This window comes from Lactuca serriola, chromosome 4 (assembly GCF_051521515.1).
Source record: "Lactuca serriola cultivar US96UC23 chromosome 4, Lser_US96UC23_V15, whole genome shotgun sequence".
Lineage (NCBI taxonomy): Eukaryota > Viridiplantae > Streptophyta > Magnoliopsida > Asterales > Asteraceae > Lactuca > Lactuca serriola.
This window is the reverse complement of record NC_136411.1, coordinates 80,668,140-80,689,580: the sequence shown is the minus strand read 5'-3', so window position 1 is coordinate 80,689,580 and position 21,441 is coordinate 80,668,140. Positions and strand designations below refer to the sequence as shown.

The following is a 21,441-nucleotide window of genomic DNA, read 5'->3' as shown; positions in this document are numbered from 1 at the left end:
TGATATAATAAATCATCATTGAACTCATTTTGACACATAATCTAACAAAATATATATGAATATTAACAATATCTAAAATATGTTAAGATAAGGGAATCGTACATATGGAGGAGAAACTTGTGACCTAAAAATAACAAAATCAAAATTATGTGATGTGATATCAAAGTAACAATAACTTTTTCATGCAATTAAATTTAAATATTTTATGTTGCAAAATATACGAAAAACTTTAAAATAGACACAATCATTATAACATTAGAACACGGGCTTGAAATAGGAGTATAGGACATTGTGTTTCATGTTAGTACTACAAACAAACCTTTTATTTAAATCAAAATCTTGAGAAAATTTATAAAAATATCTTAAAATGGAAATGTTCCATTTTTAATGAGACAAAAGGAGTTGTCTTTTTCATAAAATTTAACAGCTTTGAAGAAGATGAACAGTTGTGGGCCATGGCAAAGATATCCACAGTTTCTTCACACCCACCTTTTTGTTCTTTTTCTGCTTTCCTTCTTCATTATTCTTCCTATTTGTATTACTACCCTTTCCCAAACGTAATATCACCACTCACTCACTTCCTTTATATTCTTTCAAGAACTTCTTGATTCAGAATCCAAATTTGAAGTTTTTTTTTTGCTCTGGTATGTCGCTCTCATGAACGCCTTCTCAATTTCTTTTACTACAAGTTCTTCGATTTCTTCTATTGAATGTATGATGCGTTGACTTTTCAAGTAATTCGACTAGTGTTTGTTAATTTAATTTGTTGCACATAAACATTTTCTGGTTTTTGTTTGTGGGTATTCCGATATTTATCCAAGATTTTCTCTACATTGATATCTCAGTTATTGGGTTTTATTTTTCTGACTTTGAAAGTCAACAGTATTTGCTGCAGTAAAGTTCCCCTTTTTATTATGATTTCGGGATTTGTGTTTTGACTTGTTATGATTTCGTCTACTTGAACAGATGATGCTTTGACTTAAGTAACTTTTAAAATAAGATGCTAATTTTATAGCACGCTGTTATGGTTTTGTATATTAGATTATTAGTATTCGTCAAAGATCTGAAGAACCTTCAATTGCTTGATTATTATGGTGTTTGTTTTAAATAAGATGCTAATTTGTATGATTATTTATGGTTTTGTAATATAATACACAAATACATGAAAGTAATTTCCCATTTTCTCTTGCAGCAATCACAAAGTATAGCATCAACCATGGGATCAAGTGATTGGTTGAAGAATATAATAAGCTCAAATAAAGCTAGGAAACAAAAAAATAACAAGACAAAGGTATGCAATTTATAAAATTAGTATTTTATACGTCAATTTTTATCGTAATCTAACCATGTTGTATGGAATTTAACAGTTTTAACCTTCTTTACTTGTGAATATCTTTTCTAACACTGCAATTTTTACAGGATAATTCATTACCAGAAACAAATGGTTTTATTTTGAAATCTCGATCTAAAGAGGAACAAAAAAATATTGTTAATGGTGTTGCTAAAGGACGCCGTGTATCTGTTAATCTGCCTGATGAGGATGTAGCAGCAATACGGATCCAAACTGCGTTTAGGGGGTTTAAGGTATTTTTACATTTGGCGATTAGTAAAAGTCTAAAATGCCCTTTAGCGGAAATCTTGTGAACCAAAGTCATAATCTTCTACATTTGTGATGATGATAATACGAAAGTTGGTCAATTAACGTCAAGAGTCAGAAAGAAATTCTTTATATGAACGTAATCTTGTAGAAGTGTAATCAGTTTCACAATTTGTTGATGATCTTGAATCTTTTTTCAGGTTGACTTTTTTGTTTGACTTTTTTGTTGTGATATTTTCAGGCGAGAAAGTATTTCTGCAATTTGAAACGATTAGTAAAGTTGCAGATGCTTATGGAAGGGGATTTTGGCAAAAAGCAAACCTCGAATACATTAAGAAATCTTCAAACATGGAGCAAGATACAAGCCCAGATAAGAACTCGCAGACTGGCTATGGTGGAAGACAGCGGGATCAAGCAGAAGAAGCTTGAGAATCAATTGAGGCTTGATGCTAAGGTATGTGATCTAGAGATAATGCAAATTTTAACTCGATTTTTTTTATTTGATTAAAGAAGCCAAATCATGCTATTTATTCAATAATTTACCATGAAAAGATTCAATCTTTTTTGCACTATGAAAATCTAATTGATTTTACTTTGCAGATGGAGTGGAGTGGGAGCTCTCGTACGATGGATGAGGTTCTTGCACGGATGAAACAAAGAGAAGAAGCATCTGTAAAGCGTGAGCGAGCAATGGCATACGCCTTTTCTCATCAGGTAAACTCAAATCAAATCCATGTCAGCTTAATTATGCCACGTCAGCAAATTAAATAATGGGATGATCTATACAAAAGGGAGCCACTTACCATTGCTATAATGGGTAGATATGTAAAAGTACAAAACATTAATAAGATATGATATGATAGTAATATGCTATAATTAGAAACTTTGAAAAGCACATTGCTAACTTTCCATTTATTTGTAGTGGAGGGCAAATTCGAATTCAAATTTAGGCATAAATGAATCTGATGTGGCGGCATCTAATTGGGGTTGGAGTTGGATGGAGAGATGGATTGCTGCTCGGCCTTGGGAAACTCGAGCTCTAGTGGGGTCCACTCCAAAGAAAGTCAATAGTCCACCAACTAAGAAATCGCCATCAATGAAAAAGTCAAATTCACCTAATGGTAAGAAAGCATCGAGAAATCGAAGGTTATCATACGGGTCAACCGCTAAAGTGGGAGATGCAAAAACAAAGCTTGAAAAGCAAACAACAAAGTAACTCAAATCGGTTGAATTATATAATAGAATCAGCTATTAAGTTGTGGTAATGAATGTCACTTCATCAGTTGCGGGAGTGATGTTGTTATTATGATGGAAAAGGTTAGAAAAGATGGTTGAAAATTTTACATTCTTTTTGTTTGGTGTGGAGTGGTGTGATAGAGGAGTGTTTGTTGACATGAAGTGGAAAAATAAGTACGCACTCTCTTTGGAATTTATGAATATTTTGTGATGTATTATTGAGTTATTTGTAATTTATGTTGTAAATAAGTTTAAGAATGCCTTTTGGGCTGAACTTAGGGTGCATAAGTATGGAATCAAAGTATCAAACTCAAGGAGGTGGCAAAGTTCGGAATAAACCAGGAATATTTGAATTTATTCCAATTTGGCTTGCGTATGTACTATTATTTTCAAAACACCTTTTTTCGTTATTTGCATAACTTTGTAGGGCAGTTTGTTGGTTTATATAAAGCTTAACGTTGTAAAATATCAACTAATTATCAGAAACTCAAAATGATATCTTTCTTGTTGATGTTGATGATAATAGTAATAATGATATTATTATTTTTTTATTAATAGAAAATTAGAAAAATAAAGTTAAAACCAATTGAAATAAATTAGCACACATAATAAATAAATCAAATCATCTTATGAGAATTCCAACCATTTTTTAACCAATCAAACCGGTTATCAATTAAATATATACTATGTATATGCCTGTTGCACAAGATTAGTATAACCTGATAAGATAGACAATTTTATCTGAAAAAAGACTTGCATGGAAAATATGACATATCAATGATTTTTAATTAATTATTTATTTGAAGCAATAACATAAAACAAATAATCATCATATTAATATAACATTTTTATCTCAAAAAAGAGTTACATTGAAAATATGACATATCAATGATTTTTAATTAATTATTTATTTGAAACAGCAACATAAACAAAAAATCATATATAGCATATTTAATTAGATATTATACACATCACCATATAACATATGATCGATAACATGTATATAATTTAATTTATATTAACGGTTCAATGACGACATACAACGTTTGTATTAAAATAATACTAAAACCAAGAAAAAAAGAATTGATATATAACAATCTTATAAATTAAAAATTCTAACATAATCACATGCCTCAAAAACTGATCAAAAGAGCTCGTACCAACAAAGAAAACCTTTAAACTTGTTTTCGAATTTTGTATGAACGTCTCCTTAAAAAATTAGTTTTTTTATTATAAACTTTCGATTAAGTGTTTATTAAACAAAATATATAAGTTATAAAACTTTTGAATGGTTAAATCATTATTAAAAAGATTTTTGAGTGATATTAGTTAAAAGAAGAGGTTTAAATGAAAATGGTTTGAGCAAAAATGTCTCTATTATATATATATATATATATATATATATATATATATATATATATATATATATATATATATATATATATATATATATATATATATATAATGAATTTGAAAATTAAACTTTAGAAACTATGATGGCATGTTTAGTTACGGAAAAGTAAATTGTTTTTCGGAAAAATTTCTATGAAAAATGAGAATATTGAAAATACTTTTAGTTCTACAATTTTTAAAATTTTCACAAAAATTGAAATATTCTCCGTTTCTCAAATTTACAAAGAACATAATTCTTTTTAGAAAACTGATAATTATTTTTTCTTATATTTTTCTAATTCCAATTTTTTTATATATATAAACACACATCCACTCTCATGCTACCCCTTCTACCCCACTTCCACCCTTACCGACCCACCCCCAATTCCCAACACCCCCACCCCTACAAACGCAACTACCCATCCACCCATCACCACTACCATAATCACCGACACTCTACTACACTATCACTGCCGTCATCACCACCACCTCCTTCGTCATCAACATCACCACCATTGTCATCACCAACACTATTTTGCCACCGTCATCCCCACCACCACCGCCGCCACTTCCACCACCACCATCGCCGCCATCCCATTAATACTACAAAATGAACTGTAATATCGGAAGTGGATGTCACATCCATAATGATTTAATGATTCAAAGTTAACAAAAAATGCAAAAATATTAAAGCATAATTATATAGGAAAGTTTGTGAGAAGGTGGAAAAGGACAATGCAGACAACCCACGAAGGCACACATCGAAGTAGACTTGAATTGAACCTTTGGAATCCCAAAATCTGTAGTATTTTTCATCACAAAGCTCATCACAACATCTGCGACGACGCAATTGAATGGTAAGACTCTCGTCGATACGTTTAACTTCTGCAACAACTCCTTGAACGGAATCAAACAAGTTTTTATGGTCATGTCACAAAGCATCAATATGTTCGTGAATGGTGTCTCGATATGAGTGGTGCATGCCGTTGGGATGGTCTCGAGCGAAAATCCGGTAAACCTTCGACGGACTTCGGGCCTTCGGAGTGGATGAGACAGTTGTATTTGAATTCAGTGTTGACGAAGGTGATGCAAAAGCCATTAAAGTAGAGAAGCTTCGCTAGCTTCATAAAAGGGTTTACATGACCTTGTGTTGGTAAGGCACAAGAATGGAAAAGCAAAGCAACGTCGATGCAACCTTAATTAGATCCTTCATAGAGATTAGTACAGTATTTATGGTCTTCTTTGAGGCATGACTTTACAAAAGCCAAAGCACAATGGTACCATATACACGTCATCTTTTTTAGCGGTGAAATCGGAAAAGAAAAAGATTAACACCTTTTTTTAATAGGTCAATAAGGACTGTATGTCTCCACAATGCCAAAAAATAACATCGGGAACCTTTTAGACAAAAAATGAAGAGTTTGATGGGATACACTAACATTATCCCTTTAAAGTTTGCAGAATAGTTTGGTTCCAAAAATTAAAATAAACACAAATTTTAGATCACACGTGAGGAACTAACATTAGTAACAAAACAAAGTTTAAGAAAAACCATTACAAGTCCTGATATTCTGTGTTCTTCTTTCTTATCTTCCTCCTCAAGTCTAATATGATCACATATCAAAACAAAAGTGAGACTCGAACCCTAAATTGGTATCAAATATTAGTTTAAAATGGCTAACTCACACAGTTAATAAAATACTCCTAAATTTACACGTTTCATCCAAAAAGAGACTTAAACTTTCAACATTACCATTGCACCATATGCTTTTTGTTCGATGGTATAATATAAGAACAATAAAATAAAGGGTTAATGTTACTAATGAGAAAAATACATTTTTTTTATTTATAAAACATCATTGTTCTTTAAATGTAATAATGAGTAATAAATTATTTCTATTTGTTTATAAAATACTATTTAAATAATAATATTTTTTGAACAAAAAATTTTAGTTGGTTAACTTTTGATATCATTTTTTAAGCAATTTTATTTTATGACAAAAAACAATTTTTTTTTCACGGTCAGGCTAAATTTACAAAATAAACAAACAAAAAATCGTAAAATTACAAGCATGGAGGCGTTGAGGAGAGACAAAGTGGGCAGGTGTACATAATCCAAAATTTATTGTTCTTATATATATATATATATATATATATATATATATATATATATATATATATATATATAGGATATAGATCCGGTAAGAAATTTTTTTTGGTAGGAAGGTAAGAAGTTTTTTTCTACATATTTTTTTGACGAACAAAAGAAATAAATCACTAAATGATTCATTTGTAAGATGATTCATAAGAAAAAATTCCCAAAAAAACATCTTTATGATTCATTTTTAAGTAAATTAAGAAAAAATTCACTTTTGTGACAATTTTAGTGAATAACAACAAAATCATTGTATAAATGAATCATCGAGATGTTTTTTTGAGAATTTTTTTCTTGTGAATCATCTTACAAATGAATCATCTATGATTCATTTTGTTTGTTCGCAGAAAAAATATGTAGAAAAAAACTTCTTACCTTCCTACCAAAAATTTCCTTCTTATTTGATCTTGACTATATATATATATATATATATATATATATATATATATATATATATATATATATATATATATATAACGTTAAGGACTCTTTTTTTTGCTCGTCCTGGGTCTTTAAGAATATTTAATTCTTCAAGATCTGTCCTGATTACAAACAACAAAAAAAAAAAAAAAAACATGACACAATACAAGCTATAAAAATTAAGAAAATTCAACAAGAAGTAGGCACCAATGCAAAACAAGTTTTACAACAAGACAACGAACGAAAACAATCTGACCTTTGGGAAAATGGAACTCCAAATACATAATTCCAACCCACGAAAGAATAGCAACGGACTTTGAAATTTGAATGACATAGAAAATTATTTTATTAAAATTACCAATCATCATTAACCATCAGATTTTGCAAACCCCCCATCACCTTACAAAATAGTCTATTACTCATTAATAACATCAATATGTGATAAAATTGCATATTATTTAATGTATTTTACCATTATGGAAAACTTAGCGAACATTTAATAAGAATATTTAATTTAGTATCTTTATGAATTAATTTGCTTTACTCTACTTAAAAGAGTTAAATCATGGCCCTTGTAAGCAATTGTTTTATTAAAAGAGATATATGCGTGTAGGAATCGTTTAAAAGCAAGCTGAGGTGCACGTGGGTGCAAGTTTGCTATATACCACTACAATCACAACCGGGAAGAGGGCCAATTCCACCGTCGGTATCTATATTCGCCGCCACAAATCGCCGTTTCCTCGCCGGAAACCAGCCGCATGTTTGTTTCCCCCACTTCATCTCCTTTATCGTTATTTCCCTCTTATTTATCTGGTTACTTACAAGAAAATACACACAAACCTACATATTAATTATACACTCACTCGCGCAAATGGTTAAGTAGAAATTGGGTGAATTATCCATCAATCGATCTGTTCGAGATGGGCGACTCTACTGCCAGGGATGGCGGTGATAATAGCTTGTCGGAGAGAAACGTCGCTGAAGAAGTTTCTAGGCTTGTGGAACAAAGTAAAGAGTTGCAGGAATCAGCGTCGACCTTAATTTCTAGAAATTCACAGGAGGAATCATCGCTACGCCAACGAGCCCTAGCTCTCGATTCAAGTATCAAAATGTTAAGAACGTTCATTGGTTCCTCCGTCAAGAAAGGCAATTTAGATTCCAAACATGCAGAAAAAGTAAGCCCACTCAGATTTCAATTTACATGCGCATTTTATTTGTATCAATTTAGGGTAGCAAATAATACATATGTATCAATGTTGAAAATTCAAGTTATCATTGTATAAACAGCGCTTCTTCCATGATCATATAATCATAAAAACCGACGGCTTGCTGGTATCTGTTTCGTTTTTGTGTTTAATGTTCTGATTTTTTCAATCGGGCATTTACAGTTAGCTGAAGAGCTGAGTAGAGCAAGTTTTACATTGGGGGAAGGAGATGCAGCCACATTTCTTCCCTGCAAATCACATGGTGCGTTGCTTTTATTAGTTAAAACAAGCTGAGCTATTTCGCTTCTGGCCTTTTGTGTGTAATAAGTTTTTCCTCCAAACTCAGTTTGTTGATTGGGTTACAGGAAGATTTTTGAGGATGCTTCTTGGTCCAATAAATGTTCGTGCTAACAGACAAGATGTTCAATTGAAAGTGAAAGAAGAATACTATAGTTTCAGAGTAAGAAATTCTCTTCCCCTAATTAGATATTGTAGGTATTTCTAGTGTTCTAGTTATTGCTCATAAGCATCACCCTTTTTCTTGTTTGGTTTAATTTTTACACTTATATGATTTTCCATTGAATTATGGGCAGGATAGAACTGCATATCTGTTTCTCTTTTTTCCTTCATTGCTACTGGTGTTAAGGTCATGTCTTTGGGATGGATGTTTCCCTGCTTTACCTGTTCAGATTTACCAGGTACACTTTTATCTCTTCATCCATAATTTTATATTTTGTCAGTGGAAAAGACATGAATGCTCTCTTCATTGAAAATAGCCCTAAAAATGTTACTAAAACATAATGATTATGCCCTTTTCAGGCATGGTTGCTCTTTCTATACACAGGATTAGCTTTAAGAGAAAATATTTTGAGAGTTAATGGAAGCGATATACGTCCATGGTAATGTTCTATTGTGTGGTTTGAATTTATTATTTATATAATCTAATGAAGTTTTTCAATGCATTATGAATATATAAATGATACGATGTGTAGGTGGATATATCATCACTATTTTGCTATGGCCATGGCACTCATCAGCCTCACTTGGGAGATAGAAAGGCAACCTGATTGTGCCCAAAAGCAGGTTAAAATATTGTTTATACATTTTAGGTTCGAGGACAAAATCGTCATTTGTGTATTCAACATGTTTTGCAGAAAGGTATACAATTGTTTCTGAGATGGGCAATCATGCAAGGTGTAGCAATGCTTCTACAAAACAGATACCAAAGACAGAGACTCTATACACGCATTGCACTTGGGAAGGTGGTGTTATTAAAATCAAATTTTGAGAATATATATAATTTTCTTTTTTTTTTTTTTTTTTTTTTTTTTGTAAATAAAAATCAATCTAAGTATTTGTTGTGATTGTAGGCTAGAAGAATGGATGTTGTGTGGGGGGAAACTGCTGGAGTAAAAGGTCAATTATGGATATTATTGCCCATACTCTTTGTCTTGCAGGTGATTTATTATTTATTTCCTAATCAATTCTATTTTAATAATGTGGAAATTTAATTATTGTTATTATTATTTGTGATTACAGGCTTTTGAAGCATATGTAGGTGTGCTATTGCTAAAAACTGCAGTTGTAGGTGTCATTTCTGAATGGCAGGTAAGAATACCTGATTTACATTTCACATGATGCTTTTAAGCAGTACAGGGTGAGTGTGGGCCAGCTCAGCTCAGGGGTTGATGGAAGAATAACCTTTTTGCAGAAACCTGAGAGATTTTTTTTTTGGGCAGGTTGTTACGTGTGGGATTCTGCTGATAATTATGGCTGTTGGGAATTTTGCAAATACAGTTCAGACTCTTGTACTGAAATCTCGGTTTAAAGCAAAAATGAAGAAAGGTAAAAGTAGGAGTGACTTAACAACATCCACATCCAAGGATGAATGAATGATTCAGAAGAAGAAGATGGTATCAATAAACGGAATGAGGATTCTTTAACAAGTTCCTAAACTATCTGATACTCGGTTTTATTTGGAAATGTGGACTCTTTGGATTTCATAAATGATTAGGTTAGAGCCAGTTTGTTATAGTTTGTACCCAAATTAATAAAACAACTGGTTTGTTTGCACTTCTTATTGCATGTTGCATGCTTTGGGGAATGTACTTTCTTCTTTTTTGTTTATTATATTTATTTTTTCTTTTATGTCACTGTATTTGCTATGGTTAACCTTTTTGTGCTTTGAAAAATCTACCAAATTGTTGTACTATACTTTTGGGCTACTTTTGGGCTGCACTTGATTCTCCCCCAATGCCCATTAATTACAAGCTCCCTTGTTGGAGACAAATCATTAAATGATGCTGAAATCCCTTCTCACTTGCCACATAAGCTCATGATAGCTTCCCCCCTTTGTAGCTAATCAACCATGGCTTTTGAATAGGGGTGATAATTGGGCCAGGTTGGCGGTTAGAATAAATTGACCCAACACAACCTATATATGTATCCAAGTTGGCGGGTTGGAAATATCAACCTGTACATAACCCACATCACCCGTTTAATTATACAGGTTTGCAGGTTCGCAGACCAATTTTGGGTCAGAATGCATAACTTTAAAGAAATAAATCGGAATCAAACATACTGATTGAAGGTGGTGTTCTTCACCAACGATGGTGGGTTGTGGAACGAGGAAGGGAGACATCCAATGACGACGTTATGATGACGGCGTCAAGTATCCGATGAGATGAAGGGGTGAGCTGGTGAGAACGCAGCGAAACGAACTGCGAGCTACAAAAGATGTTACTGATTTGAGATTCTCAATTCTAACCTTCTAGTTCTAGGGCATGCTCCAAGCAAATACCAATTAATCATTAAATATTAAATCTATTTTTTTAAAATCCTATATATTTGGCAGGTTGACCCGCAAACCTAAACACATAACCTACCTATGAAATAGACGGGTTGACGGGTTGAGATATGCGGACAATACATTTTAATTGCTTAATGTCTGATACTTAGTTGTCATGCAATATTGAGCTGCTTTGTTGGATAATGTGAACATCTATTACATGATAGAAATTGAAGGAAATAGCAATGGGCTTGACTATTTTTACCCATATAGGGAATATACTTTAGTTTTTACATGTAATAGCAACTCCTTACCTATTATTGCAATGCACTTTCATTTTCTTACAATTAATAGCAATGTACTTGGTTGCTCTGTTTAAGGGAAAAGTAGTTGGAGGAATTGGTGAACATGTTCTTAAAATTTTAATCTTTTGATGGAAATACCCTTTGCTTTTGGTTTAAAATGATGAATACGCCCTTCTTTTTTAAGGTCTCATCCCTTAATAATTTAAGAGGTCTGCACCAAAATTTCAAGCTAAAACATTCAAGTTAATTCCTTTTGCACACCTAATTAGTGGCACTTTTGAATAATAATAATAACAAATCAAATGTCTACTTTATGGAAAAAAATTAATAGAACTAAACATAAATAACTCAAAGTTTATAAGTTTTCTTACATGACGGTTTAAAAATAAAAAATCACCCTTATTTCCTTGATCTCAATCACCATATTAAATTTTAAATATTAGAACCATTCACCCTCTCATCCCAAAATTTTAAAACTCCACTTTACATTATATCAAATAGTTGTAATTAAAAATAAATGAATGTTCAGTTATAATTGTGATAAATAAACAAATATTTCAGCCCACTAGCATGTTATTCACTTACAATGATTATCTCTTTTGCTATTTTTATATATTGTATACTTATTCTTTATTTCAATTGTATTCTATTCAAACTTATATTTTATTGTACACAATCATGGTTTTATCAGATATTGCATAAATAATGTAGATCATATATATATATATATATATATATATATATATATATATATATATATATATATATATATATATATATATATATATATATATAAGTTTTAAATAATCATTATAAGCTTATAGGTAAAACTTCTATCTTTGTAAATTTGTATTTTTTTTATTTTTTATTTTTATTTATTTATTTATTTATTTGCAAATCTTTGATTAGTTATTATAATTTAAATTTATCAATAATGGTTTCCTTTTGTTAAATCTGATTTTCTGCATATTTTGTTTTTTTTTTTCAAAATCCCATTACACACTAGGACATACTCAAATTATCTTTTTTCCAAACTACATACTCAAATTTTATGTAGTAACTCTTTTTTCCAAACTATCATTTCATATTTATTATCAACGTACAAGGATATAAGCAAGTAGTGCGTTTTTTTCTTTAAATATAAAGTCCTTTTTATAACATCTAACTTTAAAAGTCATCCAACTATAACATTCTTTTTTTCTTTAAATATAAAGTCCTTTTTATAACATCTAACTTTAAAAGTCATCCAACTATAACATTCTTTTTTTCTTTAAATATAAAGTCCTTTTTATAACATCTAACTTTAAAAGTCATCCAACTATAACATTCTTTTTTTCTTTAAATATAAAGTCCTTTTTATAACATCTAACTTTAAAAGTCATCCAACTATAACATTCTTTTTTTCTTTAAATATAAAGTCCTTTTTACCATCTACAAAAGGGTTTGATATTTCAAAGTGTGAGTACAAATCGCATGTTCCCACTGATTGAGCAAGTCGGTGAAACCGAGATGCAAGAGGGGTCAAATTTTCTGTACACAAATGCAGAAAATCTACCTTCATTATGGCACCAAAGGTATGGGCATCTTAGCAATGCAAGCATGGAAACACTAGAATGAAAGGGAATGGTAGAAGGTTTGCCAAAGTTCAAGGTTGAGAAGGGAATTTGCACTGAATGTCTTGGTGGAAAGCAACATATAAATTGTTTTTTTTTACAAGGATCATTTATTGGATCTCAAAAAAATTATTTTTTATAATTAATAAAATAAAATTAACATGATAAAAAATTATATATTATAGAATTTATAAATTCATAAACAAATTAAACAAGCCGATTTAGTCGCCCGTACTCCAATTTTGACCGGTAACCAATAAATCTTGCCACCAAACAGGAACTGAGGACCACTTCTACAGTATTACGTGTTGAATCTTGTTTATGGATTCAGATAATAACTTTACAAGATCACAGAAGCTACTGGACTTGTCTCAACGATTTCGTCAATCGAAGTCTGTTTCCCCAATTTCAGATGACCCCTCAATTGGTCAATCCAACCAATCCCAAAGATCCAAAAACCCCAACCGAGCTGCAGTTCTGATATGCCTGTTCGAGGAAGGAGACGATATCAATGTAATTCTAACTCAACGATCATCGAAACTGTCATCCTACTCTGGTAAAGAAAGTCGTGCACATTAGATGTTTGATTAAATGTCCGAAAGAACTTGACATGAGTCCGTTCTGCTTTATTTTGCAGGGCAGGTATCTTTGCCAGGAGGTAGAACCGACGAAGAGGATACAGATGATATTCGAACCGCATTGAGGGAGGCTGAGGAGGAAATTGGATTGAATCCAGCCCTTGTAGATGTTGTTACTGTTCTTGAACCTTTTGTAACCAAGGTATGTTGTCATATTCTTGAACAAATTTTAAGCATCATTTATCTAGACAACTTTGATTATTCGAACTTCACAATTCGTCTTCAAGTTGAAACTTGTGTATAAAATTGCTTAATTTGATAAAACGGAATTTTAGGGAAATGTTAGTGTGGTTCCAGTGATTGGAATATTATGGGATAAACAAGCATTCAATCCAATTCCAAATACCGAAGAAGTAGAATCAATATTCTATGCTCCTTTGGAAATGTTTCTCAAGGTTCGTATTCATGCTTTTTTTTTTTTTTTTTCTCTTTAATCTTTCTTTTTGTATTAAAGGGGAAAAGAAACATGGGGTTATTTAAAAAAGTGGGATTTTGATGGATGATGATTCAGAATGAAAATAGAGGAGAAAAAGAGTGGGAATTAGGAGGACACAAATACTTGCTTCACTATTTCTATCACAAAACAAACGACAGCAGGGTGTATGAGATATGGGCTCTAACCGCCGGAATCTTGATAGCTGCCGCCTCCATAGTTTTCCGGCGACCACCGGAATTTCAACAAAGGATGCCTAAATTCTGGAACAGAAACCACAGCAAATTTTAATGTTAGTGGAATCACACTCCAAAAATGAATAAACATGTCATTAGTTGAATGTAAGTATACATTGATCACACGACTAGAATCATTGTATCCAATGTATTGAAACATTCAATGTCGTGAAGATTAAGTTCCAACTTTGTGTAGTTACCAAAGATTAAATTGTAAGTTTATTTGTATCAAATTAAACTTTTATGTTTCGTATATTTATCAATAGAATCATTGTATCCAATGGATTGAACTTTTGGTTCTTAACTAGTGGAGATAAGGGTCGACATAGGAGATAAAGTTCGACTATATATGCAATAAAACTGTCAAAAGAATAACAAATACATATACAAACAAAATTACCTCCTTCAACCGGAAACATCATAGACTTTATCAAAAACAAGAAAACCCAAATCATTAGATGTCCCGATCAATTAAGAATCACAACCGCAGTATCTTTAAATGTCACACAATCTTCCAAAGCTGCTAAAACTTTCTACACGAGATCTTAGCACCACAGAATTATCCTATTCTTGATAAATACATCAATCATTAATATAGCCTAGCAAGCATACAGAGTATCTTTGTACAAACATGCTTAGACAGAACCATTTTAGCTTCCTGAATAATTAATGATCAGAGTAACATAAATCATAAACCGACACTTGAATAGAATAAACCAATCTCCTTCAGCATTTCATCCAATACTTGCTCCACATTTCTAATTTGGCCACTTCTAGAAGGGAGTAGAACCAAAAAAAAAAAAACTATGAGATTGTTTGTCACAACCATGTAAATACATCAATCATTAATATAGTCTAGCAAGCATAGAGAGTATCTCCTTCAACGTTTTCTTTTAATTGGTTTTAGTTTCGTAATACTAAGGTTAAACTGGATTGGGTTCATTGGCTTCAAAATCCTTTGTTGCCTTGATTCCTGATTCCTTGTTCTGTTCTTGTTTTTTTGATAGTGACTAGCTAGCTTTATCAGCTGAACTATGAGTTTTTTTTTTAAAATTGAAATATATATATATATATATATATATATATATATATATATATATATATATATATATATATATATATATCTATATATATATAGTTAGGTTATTTTGTTTTTACTAACTATTGTGTGCCAGAATGCACAGATCTGGACCAACGAATGAAATTAATCAATAAACATGATTTGAGGGTGTATAATATTACAATCGGATAACATTTACCATATAATCACACAAATTTTGGCAAAAGGGTATTTCGGACAATTAATTACATTTATAAAAGGAAATTTCGGATTTTCAGGGATAATTAATTCTCTTAATTTTAAAAATCTGAATTTTTTTAATTAATTTAATTTTAATTCTAACGTAATTTGTATACATAACCGATTTTATTCTGTTAGAATATATTTTTTTGTTAGAATGATGTTCTTTCAGAATTTTATTATATTATAATATTATTGAAGAATAACAACATTCTTGAATCCGAGGTTGAAAAATAACAACATTCTAATATATTCGTATACATCCGAACTTAAATACAAATTCATACATATTCTTACAAATTAAAAGCCTTTTACATTTTAATATAATTATACATATTTTAAAAGAAAATCAACAAAAATTAAGAAAATTCTAAAAAAATAACAACATTCTATTGAGAGTATGATCAAACTTTATTCATTCTTCAAGTTATTCCTATTAGGTCTTCATAGCATTCTTCCAGCCATTCCTATCACAAAATACAACAAAAACTAATAATGATTAAAAACATGTTACTTGCAATTAACTATCACTTTATATATTCTGGCAGAATACATAGAATATGACAGAATACATAGAAAAAGAATAATAGACAATCCAAGAGAAATATCTATTACAAAAAAAAGATAATCCAAGAGAAACATCTATTACAAAAAAAAATAACAGGTAAACAAAGATTCTAAAAGAATCATTAAATATAAAGTGTAGTTACCATTCAATTCTGATAGAATATATATATGCAATTACCATTTATAGCATCATACAATTACCTATTACTATTGTGCAACCAAAATATATTACAAAATTTTTAACAAACATTCTTAAAGAATCATTAAACCTAAAGTGTAATTATCATTTTAAATTCTAACCGAGTGCATTCTAACATAATACACTATACAAAGCATAATGTATTCTTATAGAACCTACTATATTGTGTATTTGATAGTTCCTAAAAAAATCAGTATTCTGTTAGAATACATTGTATAATAACTTGCAGTGACTCAGCTATATATCACTTTTCATTTCATCAATAAGCTAATTAAGCAAGCAATGTTCAGGGAAAATCAGAACCCCAAATGAAAAACAAAACCTCAAGTATATTTCAATAAATTTAGGAATTAAGGTTTAATTCTGACCTGATTACTTGCAATAACCTCTGCCACAAGCATTGTAGTCTTCTTAAACTACAGTTGTCAAGTAAACCATAGTGAAATCAGCAACATCAAACGACTTCTCCTTCATTGCTTTAACGATGTCATCTTTGTTCAACATGGTGCGGCGGATGGGTGGGCAGTTATAGCGCTGATCGCGAGAGAAGTATTTGATGTTGAACACGGTTTCTGGATCAGAGGTCGCGAGAGAAGTTGAAGGAACCAATCCTTTATAAAGAGAAAAGAATCCTTCTGTTTGAATAATATGGCGAAAAGCCCCTATCACACCTCCCAATCATTCACCTCCAGGCGCCACTAACTTTGTTCGAGTCTGTTAGATCCCACGATGACTTTTATTATATAAATAAAAAAATTAATAAATGGAAAGAAAGAGTTGATGGAATTTAGTCAATTTACAGTGTCGAGTGGTAAGCAAAGAATGCTAGCAGTCATGCTGGCGCCAACACCGACGAATAGTCGTTCAAAATTTGTTGTTTCTTGATTTCCGGTTAACCGGAGAAGTTGCTTTCTATAGGAATCGTATGCACAAAAATTCAGGGCTTTAAATGGAGCTGTGTGAAGAATGTTAACAAAGTTTCCCTTCCAAAACCCTTTTAAACCTTGAGAAGAAGCGATTGATTTAGTTAGCTTGAAAAGATTCTTCTGTTCACCACGAAGCATGTATTCAAGCTTTATTCTTTCAAGTGGCGCAACAAATGTTCTGTTAAAAACATTAAAATTTTCAAGATTGATTAAAAATTTCACTTCTTTTTTGCCATAAATTCAACTGAAAATTCGAAGATGGAAATAAGAAGAAACGAAAACCTTGAAACCATGGCAGCAACAGCCCCAACCCATAAATGCTTTGTAGTGTTCATAACAGCAAGCAGGTTTTCCCCTTAATCTTATAATAACCTTCTTATTACTCTCCTCTTCCACCACACAATCGTCGGCGCCAGCTGCCATTAACTGGGTAGTGGAATTTCTATCAATGGCGAATGGTGTCAACAATTGTGATGAACTGGTTATGGGTTTCGGCAAAAGGGGTCGATGATATAAAGGGTTTTAAAACTGACTTTACTAAATTAAAGGGATATTAAATGGTTTAAATTTCTATAATTAGATATAGCAAGATTACTATCATACCTTTGTATTAATTAATAATGAGTTAATTCTTCTTAATTTTCAATTGGTGCATTTAGGTACACAATATTTATTGAAAATATTTCCACTCACACTCTCTCCCTCTCTCTCTCTCTCTCTCTCTCTCTATATATATATATATATATATATATATATATATATATATATATACACACACACACACACACTTCTAAAAAAAAACTAAAAGATATACTTTTTAGAAATATAAATACGCATTTTGAAGTACACATACTTATTTTTATATATTTAAAAGTATAGACTTATAGTATAATTTTATATTTATAGAAGTATAAATATTTTTTTTGCATACAAATATGTTTTTGATTGCTATACTTCTAAATACGTAAAATTATGTATTTATATTTTCAAAAACCATGTTGATATTTAAAAAAAATTAAAAATACATATTTATATTTCTAAAAAATTTATCAATATTATAAATTTATATGTATATTTCTAAAAACGTATTTTAAGTATTAAACCATATACATAGGCAAAAAAATCATATATACAAAAATAACATTTAAAAAGAACGTAAATAGAATGTTTATGCAAGTTGTTTCGTGTATGTTTTTTTCTGTATTAGTACGTATAATATGATAAAAAAAATTAAGGTAAAAACATAAAAAAAAATTTACAAATAATTTATTATGAATTTTATTTAATAACCTTGAAAAACTGGTATAATAGATAAAACTAACAAAAATAAATAAAACATAAAAAAATTATTAAATTTTAGTCAATGATAAACATAAAAATGAATTTAAATGTAAAGTCGTGTATTTTTTTAAACCCTTTTTCTTTTAGGGAAAATCTTATAAAAACTAAACATATTTTTATGAAAGTCTTAAAAAAACCACTATATTATTTATTTATACGTTAAATTCTTATATTTTTTAAAATTATCATTTAAGGCATTGAGCTCAGTAAATCCTAAATAATTATAAATGTTAGGTAATTGATTTTTAATGTTTTGATTTTTACAATTCATTAGATTACAATTCAAAAAAATATAAAGGTTTAAATACACTAAAAAAAATAATATAATGCCTTTTTTTAATCTTTTCATAAAAATAGATTAGGTTTTCCGAAAACCTTAATTAAAATTTTAAGAAAATACTGTATAAAACTTTAGTGTACTAAAATATATATATAATACTGTATAAAACTTTAGTGTATATATATATATATATATATATATATATATATATATATATATATATATATATATATATATATATATATATATATATATATATATATATATATATATATATATTGGTTTTTTTTAAGTAAAAATACGATTAGGCTGTTCTAATGTTCTTTCATTTATTGTAACTTTGTCATTGTATTCCAACGTTGACCATTGGCCAAAAAAACTTGCCACTGAACAGAACCAGAGGATCATTTTCACTATTTGGGTAGATCTTGTTCATGGATTCCAATAGTTTTACAAGATCACAGAAGCTATTGGAGTTGTCACAACGGTTTCGTGAAACGAAGTCCGTTTTCCAACTTTCGGTTGACTCCTCAAGCAGTCAATCCAACCAATCTGAAAAATTGAAAAAACCCAGCCGAGCTGCTGTTCTGATCTGCCTATTTGAGGAAGGAGATGATATATATGTTATTCTAACCCAACGATCGTCGAAGCTGACGTCTCATTCTGGTAAAGAAATTGGTGCACTTTAGGTGTTTGATGAAATGCCCGAATGAAATGAAGATCGTTTTCCTTTGTTTTTACAGGGGAAGTGTCTTTGCCTGGAGGAAGAAGAGACGAAAACGATACAGATGATATTAGAACTGCGTTGAGGGAGGCTGAGGAGGAAATTGGATTGGATCCTGCCCTTGTTGATGTTGTAACTGTTCTTAAACCCTTTGGAAGCAAGGTAAATTTTTTATTCCAATATGAATTTATTCGAAGCATGAAATTGACTATTTGATTTATTAATGTCAGGGTAATGTTAGTGTGGTTCCAGTGATTGGAATACTATGGAATAAACAAGCATTTAATCCACTTCCAAATCCTGAAGAAGTAGAATCAATCTTTTATGCTCCTTTGGAAATGTTCCTCAAGGTTTGTAATTCATTCCTTTTTCTATTTAAGTCAAAAAGTAGCAGCGACTTGTTCTTGAAAATGGGATTTTGAATTTTGGTGATTCAGAATGAAAATAGACGAGAGAAGGAGATAGAACACAGGGGAGAGAAATTCTTGCATCACTATTTCTATCACAAAACGAATGACAGGGTGTATGTGATATGGGCTCTAACAGCCGGAATCTTGATAGATACAGCCTCCCTGGTTTTCCGGCAACTACCGGATTTTCAACCAAGGATGCCTAAATTTTGGAACAGAAACCACAACAAATTATAATATGGGTCCCCCAACCAGTGTCAAAAGGAGTAGACATGTCAGTATTCATTGACATAATGATACAATGTTGTGACTTGTGAGGATAATATAGTAACTTTGTACTAGTTATCAAGGATTAAATTGTAACTTTATTGTATGAATAAATTTTTTGTCTTTGGTATATTTGTTAAGGGAGCTGATATTTCACTGTATTATTTTATCCATCTACTTGAAATTAAAGTATTTTGACTTTTTTTGCTCTTATTGATAATTTATAAGATCATCTTCTACATCCCAACCACAACCTCCTAAACAACATAAAAATGCAAGTTCCAATCCGACCATACACTAAAACTTATATCAAAAGCTTAGAGCATTGGGTGTGGGCAACAAGGTGCAACACCAAGTTGTACCAACTCACATGCCACATAAACAAATGGTATTATAACATCAAGTGGGGAAATGAACAACAAGATGCAACAACAACGGTCATTAAAGCCAACGGTATAAAATCATGCCGTTTCAATTTGTCACAACGCCCACGAGACTCGCCACAACGAGTTAGGGGGGCGGTGTTCCCCCCATTAAGACTGCGTTATGAGCATCCATGTCAGCATCTCCCGTTCTCATTATGGCCCATACCATGTGGTCTTATTTTTAACTTTTTAGCGGTGCAGTTTATTGTTTGTTTATCATCTTACTCGTTGTACGATAATAACTAAGATATATTAAAACCACAATGAAAATCAAATTATTATTTTTTAAATTATTTTTAATTAAAACCTATTTTCTTCGATCTTCATAATTCATACAGAACACCATGTATGGTTTTCATCCCAAAATGGGTATACCATCGGCAAAATCTATATTATATTATAAAACATATTAGTCATATCTTGAATTTTAAAAGATATAAGTTACAAAGTTATTTGTAAAAATCAAATATGCATAAATAAATCATTAATATTTGCCAAAATTTTGAAGAGGTAGATTGAGGAAGGTAATCAAAAAGTTCAATTTGAAGCAAAAAGACAATTTTAAAACATTGAATTCATGTATATAAATTAATTTATATTTCATAAACTAGACATCCTTATTAGTATAAACATACAATATAAATAAAAGATCTAAATATAAATATTTTATTTAAAAATCGTTATTTTTTTATTCTTAATAACTAATAATAAAATCTAATTATTATTTAATTGTAAGAAAACTATGCACAAAAAAAAAAAAAAATTTTGTCGCCACCGCTTTACGTAGGCACACATCTAGTCCTAATTATCTGACAATTTCATTTTTGTTTGAAGGATTAATATGTAGCGGCAATAGATGATTGAAGAACAAAATGCACCAAATCAAAGGGATGACACATGTGATGGAGGGAAGAACATAGATCACTTGGTAGAAACATAAATGTCAAAATCTCCAAATTCAAGGGTTACAGTAAAATTAAAAGT

The 21,441-nt window shown here is 30.7% G+C and overlaps 5 protein-coding genes across 5 annotated transcripts; 4 read left to right on the top strand and 1 right to left on the bottom strand.

The window, feature by feature from the left end:
* The first annotated feature begins 508 nt into the window (after positions 1–508).
* Positions 509–3,066, top strand: LOC145101993 (protein IQ-DOMAIN 10-like). Its single transcript, XM_079039306.1, has 6 exons — positions 509–644; positions 1,193–1,291; positions 1,420–1,584; positions 1,839–2,051; positions 2,198–2,311; positions 2,520–3,066. Exons 2-6 carry the CDS (start codon positions 1,217–1,219, stop codon positions 2,811–2,813), a joined length of 861 nt encoding a protein of 286 aa, XP_078895432.1. The 5' UTR covers positions 509–644; positions 1,193–1,216; the 3' UTR covers positions 2,814–3,066.
* A 4,333-nt stretch (positions 3,067–7,399) lies between these two features.
* On the top strand, positions 7,400–10,153 carry LOC145101992 (uncharacterized). Its single transcript, XM_079039305.1, has 11 exons — positions 7,400–7,560; positions 7,684–7,975; positions 8,189–8,267; positions 8,371–8,465; positions 8,599–8,703; positions 8,825–8,904; positions 8,998–9,088; positions 9,160–9,267; positions 9,376–9,462; positions 9,545–9,613; positions 9,745–10,153. Exons 2-11 carry the CDS (start codon positions 7,721–7,723, stop codon positions 9,895–9,897), a joined length of 1,122 nt encoding a protein of 373 aa, XP_078895431.1. The 5' UTR covers positions 7,400–7,560; positions 7,684–7,720; the 3' UTR covers positions 9,898–10,153.
* A 2,806-nt stretch (positions 10,154–12,959) lies between these two features.
* Positions 12,960–14,273, top strand: LOC145101991 (nudix hydrolase 15, mitochondrial-like). The gene is made up of 4 exons (XM_079039304.1): positions 12,960–13,267; positions 13,349–13,491; positions 13,625–13,744; positions 13,861–14,273. The coding sequence occupies exons 1-4, from the start codon at positions 13,033–13,035 to the stop codon at positions 14,071–14,073; spliced, it is 711 nt and encodes a 236-aa protein (XP_078895430.1). The 5' UTR covers positions 12,960–13,032; the 3' UTR covers positions 14,074–14,273.
* Positions 14,274–15,561: 1,288 nt separating this feature from the next.
* Positions 15,562–17,497, bottom strand: LOC145100213 (putative mitochondrial adenine nucleotide transporter BTL2). Its single transcript, XM_079037578.1, has 4 exons — positions 17,293–17,497; positions 16,885–17,188; positions 16,453–16,798; positions 15,562–15,785 (listed from the first exon to the last, which is right to left on the bottom strand). Exons 1-3 carry the CDS (start codon positions 17,343–17,345, stop codon positions 16,763–16,765), a joined length of 393 nt encoding a protein of 130 aa, XP_078893704.1. The 5' UTR covers positions 17,346–17,497; the 3' UTR covers positions 15,562–15,785; positions 16,453–16,762.
* A 1,453-nt stretch (positions 17,498–18,950) lies between these two features.
* Positions 18,951–20,243, top strand: LOC145101990 (nudix hydrolase 11-like). Its single transcript, XM_079039303.1, has 4 exons — positions 18,951–19,297; positions 19,375–19,517; positions 19,586–19,705; positions 19,793–20,243. Exons 1-4 carry the CDS (start codon positions 19,066–19,068, stop codon positions 20,000–20,002), a joined length of 705 nt encoding a protein of 234 aa, XP_078895429.1. The 5' UTR covers positions 18,951–19,065; the 3' UTR covers positions 20,003–20,243.
* The last annotated feature ends 1,198 nt before the right edge of the window (positions 20,244–21,441 follow it).

Coding starts and splice junctions, on each gene's coding strand:
- LOC145101991 (XM_079039304.1), top strand. CDS start 13,033: ATGGATTCAGATAATAACTTTACAAGATCACAGAAGCTACTGGACTTG. Junction 13,492..13,624: donor TTGAACCTTTTGTAACCAAG/GTATGTTGTCAT, acceptor ACGGAATTTTAG/GGAAATGTTAGTGTGGTTCC. Junction 13,745..13,860: donor CTTTGGAAATGTTTCTCAAG/GTTCGTATTCAT, acceptor ATGATGATTCAG/AATGAAAATAGAGGAGAAAA.
- LOC145100213 (XM_079037578.1), bottom strand. CDS start 17,345: ATGAACACTACAAAGCATTTATGGGTTGGGGCTGTTGCTGCCATGGTT. Junction 17,189..17,292: donor GTTGCTGCCATGGTTTCAAG/GTTTTCGTTTCT, acceptor TGTTTTTAACAG/AACATTTGTTGCGCCACTTG. Junction 16,799..16,884: donor TTTGCTTACCACTCGACACT/GTAAATTGACTA, acceptor GGGATCTAACAG/ACTCGAACAAAGTTAGTGGC.
- LOC145101990 (XM_079039303.1), top strand. CDS start 19,066: ATGGATTCCAATAGTTTTACAAGATCACAGAAGCTATTGGAGTTGTCA. Junction 19,298..19,374: donor GAAGCTGACGTCTCATTCTG/GTAAAGAAATTG, acceptor TTGTTTTTACAG/GGGAAGTGTCTTTGCCTGGA. Junction 19,706..19,792: donor CTTTGGAAATGTTCCTCAAG/GTTTGTAATTCA, acceptor TTGGTGATTCAG/AATGAAAATAGACGAGAGAA.
- LOC145101993 (XM_079039306.1), top strand. CDS start 1,217: ATGGGATCAAGTGATTGGTTGAAGAATATAATAAGCTCAAATAAAGCT. Junction 1,585..1,838: donor CTGCGTTTAGGGGGTTTAAG/GTATTTTTACAT, acceptor TGATATTTTCAG/GCGAGAAAGTATTTCTGCAA. Junction 2,312..2,519: donor CATACGCCTTTTCTCATCAG/GTAAACTCAAAT, acceptor ATTTATTTGTAG/TGGAGGGCAAATTCGAATTC.
- LOC145101992 (XM_079039305.1), top strand. CDS start 7,721: ATGGGCGACTCTACTGCCAGGGATGGCGGTGATAATAGCTTGTCGGAG. Junction 8,466..8,598: donor AAGAATACTATAGTTTCAGA/GTAAGAAATTCT, acceptor AATTATGGGCAG/GATAGAACTGCATATCTGTT. Junction 9,614..9,744: donor GTGTCATTTCTGAATGGCAG/GTAAGAATACCT, acceptor TTTTTTGGGCAG/GTTGTTACGTGTGGGATTCT.